The 11810-nt window shown below is 53.6% G+C and overlaps 1 protein-coding gene across 2 annotated transcripts; it reads right to left on the bottom strand.

Annotated features, from left to right (window-relative positions):
- Nucleotides 1–321: 321 nt before the first annotated feature.
- On the bottom strand, nt 322–11671 carry LOC105495542 (FXYD domain containing ion transport regulator 7). Of its 2 annotated transcripts, none has more exons than XM_011765232.3 (6): nt 11523–11671; nt 5900–5929; nt 3285–3359; nt 3138–3171; nt 2938–2978; nt 322–730 (listed from the first exon to the last, which is right to left on the bottom strand). In XM_011765232.3, exons 1-6 carry the CDS (start codon nt 11551–11553, stop codon nt 708–710), a joined length of 234 nt encoding a protein of 77 aa, XP_011763534.1. In that variant the 5' UTR covers nt 11554–11671; the 3' UTR covers nt 322–707. The 2 variants fall into 2 exon arrangements, with proteins under 2 accessions (XP_011763534.1, XP_011763533.1); XM_011765231.2 differs by having other exon boundaries at nt 3129–3171; nt 11523–11668.
- Nucleotides 11672–11810: the final 139 nt, after the last annotated feature.

The following is an 11810-nucleotide window of genomic DNA, read 5'->3' as shown; positions in this document are numbered from 1 at the left end:
GAGGGCAACGGGGGGCAGGGGTGAGGGCACAGTGGTGGGGGAGGGTGGGGACGGGGATGGGGCCGGCAGGTCTAGGGTGAGTGGACGCCTCTGAGAAAGCAGGGGGAGAAAGGGGAGGGGTCTATTCTGGGGTCGCTGGAGGAAGGGAAAGGACAAATCCGGAGGTGTTGAGGAAGAAGGGATTGGAGGGGGGCAACTCGGGGCACAGGGAGAGGAGAAGGAAGAGGGGGCAACCCCGGGCACGCAGGGGAGAGCTACCCCAGGTTCAGTTCTGCACCCCTACCCACACCGTGCCCCATAGATGAGAACACACAGACAGAACAGGAGAAAAAACCAAATGCACATTTATTAAGCTCAAGACAAGGACACTGAGGGCCCAGGGGGACGGATCTTCCGGGATGAGACAAGGAGGTGCAGGGGGACCGTACACGGGGATGCTGGCGGGGCTGGGCCGGGATGGATTCCCGGATCCCAGGAGCTGGAGGCCTGAGGCCCCGGGTCTGGGGTGCAGACGGGCTCTTTGGGGGATCATCATTGCCAAGGCCTGGGGAGGGACAGCAGGGTGCAGCGGCTCCAGCCTTGGGGTGGGTGGGGCGGCTCATTCCGGGGAGCGCTCCCGGCGCGCGGCTGGGTCCCCACCGCCTCCACCCGGTCCTCAGGCTCCCGCGCTCAGACAGGGTCGGCAGCGGAGGTTCCTCGGGCAGGTGTTACACGCCGCCGCCACCAGGGGCTGGGGAGAGAGGGGGGGTGCGTGAGCCACCAGAGAGGTGGAAACTGCCTCCCTCCCCACAGCTCGTTGGCTCTCCATTCCCCGGCACCATGGAAGCCAGACCCCAGGGACTGTCACCCCTGAGCTAACACTGAGGAGCTGTCTTGCCTTCCACACTCTAATGCCTGGTTCCCTTGGGGACACCTCTGGCTGCTGTCATGGAGAGAAACACCTGCCACGGGGCTGGCGGCCCCAGACCCAACCTGGGCTTTTGGGGCTGTCCCCCTGCCAGAAAGGGAGTCCCCATCCCCATTCCCATCCGCAATCTCCTCCTACACCCTCACTCCTTTCCTACACTCCCTGTCCTGAATATTTGGCTACAACGGGAATTCCCCCATTCCCTACCGGCTCCAGACCATCATTCACCTAGGAGAGACCAGAAACCTGTGCAAACTCTTCGTCTGTGCCCCGGGTGACAAGGCCAACCCCCATGCTGCCCTATGCATCCATGAGTGCCCTGTTCATGTCTTAAAATTCATTAAATAAGCATGAAACAGGTCCAGCGTGGTGGCTCATGCCTGTAATCCAAGCACTTTTGAGGTCAGGAGTTTGAGACCAGCCTGGCCAACACGATGAACCCTCATCTCTGCTAAAAATATAAAAATTAGCTGGGTGTGGTGGTGTGTGCCTGTAGTCCCAGCTACTTGGGAGGCTGAGGCAGGAGAATCGCTTGAACCCGGGATGCAGAGGTTGCAGTGTTGTAGTAAGCTGAGATCGTGCCACTGCACCCCAGCCTGGGCAATGGAGGACAGAGCAAGACTCCGTCTCAAAAAAAAAAAAAAAAGGAACCTGAAACAAATTCCACACCAAATACCCCTCAACCACTGAATAACCCGTGTGCCCCTCCTGCTTTTTTTTTTTTTTTTTTTTTTGTTATTGTTATAAGAACGTTATAGGAGACACAGAAATTCTCATTTCTGGTTTTTTACAAGTCTCCGGAAAGGCTGCATTTCCACTAAAAACAGGTCAAGATATTTTTACATAATTAAAATTAACAGCCCCAAGGAGTCAGAATCTTTCATCGACATGCTTGCTTGCCCTGCATCCCTCTCGTTCTCCCTTTACACCTTCCAGGCTTACACCCATTCTCCCTCCTCCACCCTGCAGGCCGTCCTCCTCCCATCCTCCTCCCCTTCCTTCCTGGGCTCCTCCTTCCCACATTCTCCCCGAACACCTCCATCCTCTCCACTCTACCCCCTCCTGTGCTTCCCAGCTTTCTTCTCCATCCTCACACTCCCTGCATCCCATATGTTCTTTTCCAATGTGAATTCTAAAATCTGCATTCTATTCATCTCTCTTTTTGTTATTTTGATGCAACGATTCAGAAACCTTCCCTCCCTCCCTCTGTCCCTTTTCCTTGGCTATTTCATCCTGGATCTGAACGATCAAGTCTGGAAAGCCTCTCCTCGTCTTCCTCAGTGCTCCCTGTCTCTCCCTCCTGACTGACAGAGCTCCTCCCACATGGGGCCCTTCTCTTCACAGGCCTGTAGTTTCCTCTCCTGGGAAATCAGCATGTCCTGGCTTTTACAGGCTTGAGCATTTGTTTCTGGGAATCTCCGTGGACTCTGGGACATGTCACATCTCACTGCCTCCCCACGGTTTAGCATCATCTTTCTTTTCCCTCCCTCCCTTCCTCCCTCCTTTCCTTCCTTCCTCCCTCCTTCCCTTCCTTCCTCCCTCCTTCCTTCCCTCCCTCCCTCCCTTCCTTTTTTCCTTCCTTTCTCTTTTTTTTTCTTTTTTTTTTTTTTTTGACAGAGTCTCACTCTGTCACCCAGGCTGGAGTGGAGTGGTACGATCTCAGCTCACTGAAACCTCTGCCTCCCAGGTTCAGGTGATTCTCCTGTCTCCGTCTCCTGAGTAGCTGGGATTACAGGTGTGCACCACCACGCCCAGCTAATTTTTGTATTTTCAGTAGAGACAGAGTTTCACCATGTTGGCCAGGCTGGTCTCAATCTCCTGACCTCAGGTGATCTGCCCACCTCGGCCTCCCAAAGTACTGGAATTACAGGCATGAGCCACCGCACCCAGCCAGGTTTAGCATCTTTCATCTGCGGCATTTCCTCAGCTTCCTAGGGAATTGTCCTGTGATATCTGCGGGCAGCCCCCCTGCCCAGTCCATCCACAAGACTTCCCAAAACCCTCCCAGAACCACAGTTTCTCACCCTCACCTGAAGAGGGAAGCTCGGACTTACAGGATTTGCAGGTTGGGCTGTGGAGGCAGAGATGAGAGAGAAAAGTAGAAAGAGGTTCAGTAACCATAGGCTTTGGGGAAAACACATGGCAGGCCCAGCGGATCCTGCCCGTCTGCTAGGGAGGTACCCCGAGGCCCCCTCCCACTCTCTGCCCACTGCTGCCAGACCTCTCAGACCTGGAGTCCGCCTTCCTGCACTTCACCTTCTTGCCTGTTGGGAGAGAGAGAGACAGAACAAGAAGACAGGACATAGGGTGTAGGATATGCACGAAAGCCAGCAGAGGAACCGGAGGCCCAGGCAGCCCAGGGACGGGTCACACTTACTGATGACGATGAGGATACCCAGCAGGAACAAGATGGTTGCCAGAGTCATGCCCACAGTCTGCACCGTGTTGTAGTCTGGGGAAGATAACAGGGGACATCGAGGCAGGGACAGCACCTGGGCTCCACCTGGAGCTTCAGTCCTGGCTCTGTGTTGCCCAGCCATGGGCCCAGAATCGCCCAGGGAGGCTGCGGGCCACGCTGGACGCTCCTTCAGGGGGCTGATGTGAGGATGTAGGGCATGGGCTTGGGCACCATTAGCTCCCCTTGCCCTCTGTATTCTCTGCTTTCCTCCCCTGCTCTCTCACGCTGCACTTTCCACCCTGGATATATACATAATACTCTCCCTCTGCCACCTCCGCCCTGGCCCTGGTTCTGTCCACCATGGTCGCCCATCTGGCCTCTGCAGCAGCCTTCTCTAGGTTCTTGCTGGCCTGCCTGCACTCCCACCTCTGATAGCCACAAGGACCCATTATTTGAGTCAGATCTGGGCTCTCCTCCGCTCAGAGCCCTCCTCATCCCATTGCCCTCAAGGTAGAAACCAGAGTCCTTACTATGGCCCTCAAAGTCCCATAGGATCCAGTCCCTTTCCTTCTTGGACCTCACCCCACCTCACTCTCCCCATCAATCCTACTCCAGCCACAATGGCCTCCCCGCTGTTCCTGGGGTATATCTGGCCTGATCCTATCCCGGGGCTATCCTCTCCTATCCTATGACTGGCTGTTCCTGCAGCCTGAAAGCTCTTCCTCCAAATATCCACATGGCTCCTTCCCTCACCAATGTCTGGGCTTTGTTTCACTGTGAGCAAAACCTCTGGCTGTCCTGTCCAGAATTTTCCATCCTCTCCTCCACACTTTCCAATCTCATTCCCTTCTTTACTTCACAGGAATTATTCTTACCTAATATTCTTGCCTAATAATATTCTTGTCTTTTTTTTTTTTTTTTTAAGAGCCATGGTGTCACTCTGTCACCCAGGCTGGGGTGCAGTGGTGCAATTATGGCTCACTGCAGCCTCCACTTCTTGGGCTCCAAGAGATCCTCCCTGCTCAGCCTCCCAAGTAGCTGAGACTACAGGCACACACCACCATGCCCAGCTAATTTTTAAATTTTTTTTTGTAGAACTGGGCACAGTGGCTCATGCCTGTAATCCCAGCACTTTGGGAGGCCAAGGCAAGCAGATCACTTGAGGTCAGGAGTCCAAGACCAGCCTAGCCAACATGGTGAAATCCTGTCTCTACTAAAAATATGAAAATTAGCCAGGTGTGGTGGTGTGGGGGCCTGTAGTTCCACCTACTCGGGAGGCTGAGGCAGGAGAATCACTTGAACCTGGAAGGCGGGGGTTGCAGTGAGCCAAGATTGTGCTATTGCACTCCAGCCTGAGCCACAGAGTGAGACTCTATCTCAAAAAAAAAAAAAAAAATCACAATCATAGTTCATTGTAGCTTCAAACTCCTGGACTTGAGCGATCCTCCTGCCTCGGCCTCCCAAAGCACTAGGATTACAGTCATGAGCCACCGCACCTGGCCAATAATATTCTTGTCTAATATATAATTTTCATATTTTGTTTTCTTGAGTATCTGTCTCTTTTCCATTGAGTGGAAGGTCAGGAGGAGGGCAGGAATTCTTGCATTCCTGAATTCTTGTCTGTGTGGTTCATTGCAGTGTCTGCAGCTGCTTGGAGCATTGCCAGGCATAGAGCCTGTGCCCGCTAAGTATTTGTTGAGATATGAATTTATGGAGCACTCACTCTGTACCAGTAGTGGTCCAGGCCTCTACCCTCAAGGAGATGACTTTCATATTCTGATAAAGCATTAAAGAAACAACCCCTCCAAAACAAGTCATGCGACTCCAGCTGGGCATGGTGTGACTCTTCGTTCCCAGGGAGTCAGGAGGGCCTATCCCAGCAGAGTAGTCTAGGTTTGATCTGAGGCCTGAATAAGGAGGAGCCTTAGCCAGCCGTGTACAAAGCTAGAGGAGAAGCATTCCTGCAGAATCATGGCATATGCAAAGGCCCTGAGATGGGAGATAAATTGACCCCTACGGGAAAAGTATGAATGAGCAAAGGGGTGGGGTGGGGGCAACAGGAGGGTGTTCAGAGGGGAAACTGGAGCCAGATCTACCAGGCCTGGGGTAACTTTTTTGAGCTTCAATGCTATGGAGGAGATTTAATGGCACCAGCCACGTATCTTTCCCACAATCCTCGTAGGTGGGAACTATTACTGTCCCTTGTTTACAGAAGGGCCCAGAGGGACAAAGTTGCTTGCCCAAGGCCATACAGCTAGTGAGTGGATAAGGCAGGATTCAAATCCAGGCAGCCTGGCCTCAGAGTCATTGCTTCTAAGATTTTCCTTCATCTGCTTCTCTGACGACACAAAAGCACCAGCCCAGATCCCGGTGAGACCTGAAGGGGGCTCAGAGAGAGGGTGAGGCACCCCCACTCCCCCATCTGGTTCTGCCCTCCACGAACCCAGCTGATGTGAACCACACCCATATATATGATCCTGTGGCCAGTGGCCCAGCACATATCATGTAGCCATAGCTGAAGCCATGTCCGGAGCGACGTGGGAACACGTGCAGCCACTCCCCAGTCCAGCCCCCTCCCCAAATCCAACACTCACCGTAGTAAAATGGGTCAGGTTCCTCAGGAGCTGAGGGAAAGAAGCAGAGAAAAAGAGAAAGAAAGAAAGAAAAAAAAAAACTTAACAGTGGATTTCTTAATATTTTTGAGGATCCAGATAGAGGGCCCAATAATTTCTTTGTGGAAGTCAGATAGAGACCCCTTGGTTTGGATGATGTGGCTTCATGGCAGGCCGCAAGGCTGGAAGAGCATAGCCCAAGCTGGATTCCAGCCCCTACTCACTCCATCAGTCAGCACCATCCTCTATGCAGTGTACAATCTACCCAAACTACATGGCAGTCCTGGTTCTGGACCCCTGTGGAGGTCTGATGCAAGCTATGGACTCATTCCCTGAAAAACACAGATGCACTCCCTCTTGCACATGATGTCACAAGGTTAAAACAGACCCCATTTCCACTGGTGGTCCAATGAATGTCTCAGCTTCCCCTAAACACTCCCTAAAACTTCTCAGTCACCTGAGGGCTTCCTCAGGCACCTGCTGCTACTGCTGTCATCCACTCACTCCTGACACTCCATCCAGTACAGAGAAGCTGTGCTGATTCATACTCCTCCTCTCCTCTCCTCTCCTCTCTCCTCTCCTCTCCTCTCCCCTCCTTTCCCCTCCCCTCCCCTCCCCTCCCTTCCCCTCCTCTCCCCTCTCTTTTCCTTTCCTTCTTTCAGACAGGGTCTTACTCTGTCACCCAGGCTGGAGTGTAGTGGCACGATCTCAGCTCACTGCAACCTCCACCTCCTAGGTTCAAGCAATTCTCCTGCCTCAGCCTCCCAAGTGCTGGGATTATAGGTGTGCACTACCACTTCTGTCTAATTTTTGTATTTTTAGTAGAGACAGGATTTCACTGTGTTGGCTGGTCTGGTCTCAAACTCCTGACCTTCAGTGATCCACCTGCCTCAGCCTCCCATAGTGCTGGGATTACAGATGTGAGCCACCGCATCCAGCCCATTATTACTTACTTCTAAGACACCATCAAGTTTAAGATTCAAACTTGAGTCCGGGCACGGTGGCTCACGCCTGTAATCTCAGCACTTTGGGAGGCCGAGGCGGGCGGATCACAAGGTCAGGAGATCGAGACCACAGTGAAACCCCGTCTCTATTAAAAAATACAAAAAATTAGCCAGGCGCGGTGGCGGGTGCCTGTAGTCCCAGCTACTCGGGAGGCTGAGGCAGGAGAATGGCGTGAACCCGGGAGGCGGAGCTTGCAGTGAGCAGAGATCCGGCCACTGCACTCCAGCCTGGGCGACAGAGCGAGACTCCATCTCAAAAAAAAAAAAAAAAAAAAAGATTCAAAATTGAGTTTGTAATGGTTTTCCCTTTGTGTGTGTGTGTGTGTATGTGTAAATATGTTTGGAACTCTACCGTGTGAAATGTCCCCATCCATTAGAAGACACATAATGATTTCAGAAATGTTCACATGTGGATAAAATGTGTGTGTGCCTCTGGATGCACTTTTCTCCACTTCCTGCCTTCCTGGTCCTAATCACGTTCCCCTGCAGGAGAGCTCAGAACATCCTTCCCATTCAACAAGTTCATCCCAATGGCTCTCGAATGCCTCTGACAGTTCTTATCATATTTGGCCTTTCCTAGAGCAGAATTTGGCAGCAGACTGTCTGCCACATGGGGAGAGGGTGAGGGGTGCCAGGGTGATGCCTGATGTCATGGATGCTCTTCTTCCCCCTTCCAGGCTCAGAGATGGATGGCTCCCTGGAGGTTGGATAGGGCCATGTGACTAATTCTGGCCAAGGAACTGTGAGTAGAAGTGCATTGTCACTTCCAGGCTGGGGCGTTTAAACATTCAGGAACATTCAGGCCTCCAGGCCAAAGCTCTGTTTCACTTCTAGCCTGATGGCCTGAATGTTCACAATGCTAACTGCTCTGGTTTTCTTTGGCGACTGGTCAACCTGTGATGCATGTATAGCCTAAGTGAGAAGTGAACCTGGTTGTCATAAACCCCTGAGACTTTTGGTACTATTTGTTACTGCAGCATACTCTAGCTGAAACTGACTGACAGAAGTGGCCCCAAAGCAACACCTGTTTGTTACCGCAGCATACTCTAGCTGAAACTGACTGATAAGAGGTGGCCCCAAAGAAAGACCATGATTCACACAATGTGTAAGTTTACCCTTCCCAGGTCTCTGTCCAGTCTTCAAAGAGGATGTCTTAGGTTGGTGCTGAGGTATCTTTAACACCTTCCAACCCTTGTTAATCTCCCCCTTTACCTAAGAGAAAACAGGCCTTGGGCTCCGAATCTTCAGCAGGCAATAAAATCTAGGCAGAATTTTGTGGCAGCATTTGGTTTTCTCCTTTATTTATTGATGTAACCAGCAAGGGGTAGCTCTGACTCCATTCCAGCCTCCCTGCTAAGCATCTGACGGATATCAGTGCATTTACTCTTAATCTTCATAGCAAGTCTTTCATATGGGTGCCATCTTCATCCCCATTTCCTGCCAGGGGGACACCAGACCCACAAAAGTGAAATCACCTGCTTCAGATTGCTCTTATGCTGCCTTCAATTTAAGGCAAAAAGAAGACGAATTTTCCAGCTGGGCATGATGATTAATGCCTGTAATCCCAGCACTTTGGGAGGCCAAGGTGGGCGGATCACGAGGTCAGGAGTTCGAGACCAGCCTGGCCAATATGGTGAAACCCGTCTGTACTAACAATACAAAAATTAGCTGGATGTGGTGGTGCACCCCTGTAGTCCCAGCTACTTGGAAGGCTGAGGCAGAAGAATCACTTGAACCCGGGAGGCAGAGGTTGCAGTGAGCCAAGATTGTGCCACTGCACTCCAGCCTGGATGACAGAGCGAGAGTCCGTCTCAAAAAAAAAAAAAAAAAAGAAGAAAATGGTGAATTTTCCAGTTGTGATGGTGCTATAAAATAAAGCTCATTGTTTTTAAAAAGCTAATGCTGGGTTGGGCATGGTGGCCCACGCCTGTAATCCTAAGCACTTTGGGAGGCCAAGGCAGGTGAATTGCTTGAGCCCAGGAGTTTGAGACCAGCCTGGGAAACATGGCAAAACCTGTCTCTACAAAAAATACAAAAATTAGCTGGGTGTAGCGGGGAGTGCCTTGTAGTCCCAGCTACTCAGGAGGTTGATGTGGGAGGATAGATTGAGCCCAGGACTTTGAGGCTGCAGTGAGCTGTGATCGCACCATTGCACTCCAGCCTGGGTGACAGAGCGAGACCCTGTCTCAAAAAATAAAAGTAAAAAAGCTAATCGTTTGAAGGAAAAAAATTAAATAAATAGCAGTGTGAGGAGTATTTGAATAAAGTGAAAATTGTGACGGTAATACTCAAAAGCACCAAGATGGTGAAACACTGCCTCAGGGTCCCTTGTGCTCTGTGTAAGTTTCCCCACCAGAGAGTGAGTAAATTTGTTTGACTCATCGCTGCTGTTCATCCTGACATTTATGAAAGGCTCTCCAAGTTTTCTCGGATGAATGAATGAAGGAATGATTATGAGGCGGTCCTAGGCTGCAGGAGGCTGCAAAAGGTGGATTGTCTCACTAGTCTTTTCCACACACCTGCCCTTCCCCAAAGTTATCAGGAGCCCACTGGGTGAGCACCTGTCCCAGAATGTGGTGTTCCATGCAGGAGATCCTCCTCTGGTCCCTGCTGCCCCAGCAACCTGGGCCCCCAGGCGTGGCTGGGCTAAGGGTGGGGCCAGGAGTCAGGCAAAGGAATGTGCACTACTCCTGGCCAGCTGCCAAGGAGATATCAGGAAGGAGGTGGTTGCTATGGTAACTGGGGCATCTCGTGAGGTGAAGAGAGGTGATAGGTCCCGGCATCCCAGGCTGGGTGGGGTCCCTTGTGAGGTCCTGTGTAAGATGCGGGTTTCAATCTTGACCCTCTCCCCTCCTTTTGCACCTCCTGCTGTTGCCCCTGCAGGACTGGCTTCTGGCCAAGCTGAGGGTCCATTTCAGGGACAGGGACCCGGACCCAGCTGTGCTCATGCATCCCTCTTCTGTTCACCCCTAATTCTCCCGCCCGTTCTCTGGCAGGGCGGAGGGAGACAATCTCCCTTCTTCCCCCCTCGCTCCCCAACAATTCATTAATTAGTTTCCTTAAGCAGTTTGCAATGCACAACATGCTTTTCCTCCCCCGGGATTTCCCGAGACCCGCGGTCCCCTCTCATGCTGTGACTGGGAAAGGGGGAGACAGAGGAGGTGGGGTTGAGGAGTCTGTCCTCCCACCTCTGCCCATCTGCTGCCATCGATCCTGTTAACCACCACCTCTGCAAAAAGAAGCCCTGGGCTCCCGCCAGGCCTGCTGCCTCAGCCCTGCCCCCTCTCCCCAGGGTGGCTTCCAGCCTCTGCAGCCCCCCCCACCCCCCGCCCTGCTTCGGATTCTGCAGATATGGCTCAGTGCAGCAGCCCCCGCCTTCTGGGAAGCACGGAAGGGAGGGAGTCATCCAAGTGGAATTGGGGTTCCCTTCACAGCCAGGGGCTTCTCAACACCCCTGGTCCATCCCCTGCCCTCAGTGCTGGAGACCCTAGCTGGGCACCCGCTCCCTCTTGAAGCAGTCTGTGCCTTGCTCCTCTGCAGAAGCAGGCTTAGCAATGGGGGCTATTAGGGGGCAACGGTGGAAGTGGGTGTTCAACTGGGTGCATAACTGGGTTAATGGGTGTGGAATGGAAATCAGTGTGCGGCTGGATGAGGGCAGTAGGGGCAGTTAGGTGCATACCCAGGTACACCTCTGGGACTGGAAAACACCCCTGCTGTGGGCTGGGAAGGAGGGTCCCATCACCCCATTCCCACCCATAGGGGTTCACTGCAGTGGTTTGGGCCCCACCCCACACTGCTTCCTTCTCTTTCTATTCCCCTCTTTCCCCATGGGTCCGTCTCTCTCCCTCCGTCTCTCTGCTTCTCTCTCCATAGCAGTCTCATTCCCGCTATCTCCCAGGCTCTCATTTTCTCTCTCTCTCTCTGCATCTCTGTCTACCATTCTTTGCCACTCGCCTCCACTGGGAATCTCTCTGAGTCCATCTATTTGTCTTCCTGGGTCTTTGTATCTGTGACTCTGGATCTCCTGCCTCTCGGTCTCTGTCTCTTCCAGGTTCTCCCTGTCCATCTCTTGCTATATCCCTTCTCGCTGTCTCTTCCTTCAGCTCTCACTCCTTTCCTCTGAACCTGGCTGTCAAGGGTTTCAGGAAACACACACCCTAGGAGACAGCACTGGAAAGAAGAGGGACATGAACCTCCTCCCCTTCCCTTGCCCACCCCAGGGACCCTGAAATCTTCCAGAACGTCTCTGGCCGCAGACCCACCCGCTCCCACCCTGCAAGCTCATCTCTTCCCGTCTGCTACCACCACGGTGCGGGACCAGCCACCCGGTTGCCATAGCGACCTGTCCGAGCATCCCTTCTCCCGGGACTGCCACTCTCCAACCGCAGGTCTGGCACAGGACACCCGCCGGGGAGGGGGTGTCCCAGAGACCCGGAGGGGCGATCGGGGGGCTGCATTACAGGGGCCTCCGCCCACAGAAAGAGCAGACCTCCCTCCCCCCACTCCCCTGCCTTACCATTGCTGGAATCTCCCGACACCCTCTCTCCTAGGCTCTCAGATCCCGGAGCCCCCCTGCAACCCCTTCCCCAGACGACGCTCACCCTTTGTGGGGGTCTGGGTCGGGGTCGCCATGCTGGGCCGGAGCAGGGGGCTGCTGGATGCTTTGGCGGCGAAGGCGCGCTGCAGCAGCTGGAAGCAGGACGGACCGATATGGGGGGGAGCTGGGGGGAGCCCTGGCGTGGGGGGGCCTGCAGCCAATGGGGGCCCGGGGAGCCCGCCCCCGTGCAGGCCACCCCCGCCCCCGCCCCCGCCCACCACCGTCGTCCCCGCCCCTTCCTCTAGGGTGGGGCGCCCCCTGCTGGGGCCCAGGGGCGCTGGGCTTTCGCGCT

The sequence above is a fragment of the Macaca nemestrina genome, chromosome 20, assembly GCF_043159975.1.
Source record: "Macaca nemestrina isolate mMacNem1 chromosome 20, mMacNem.hap1, whole genome shotgun sequence".
Taxonomy (NCBI): domain Eukaryota; kingdom Metazoa; phylum Chordata; class Mammalia; order Primates; family Cercopithecidae; genus Macaca; species Macaca nemestrina.
This window is presented reverse-complemented; position numbering and strand designations above follow the sequence as displayed.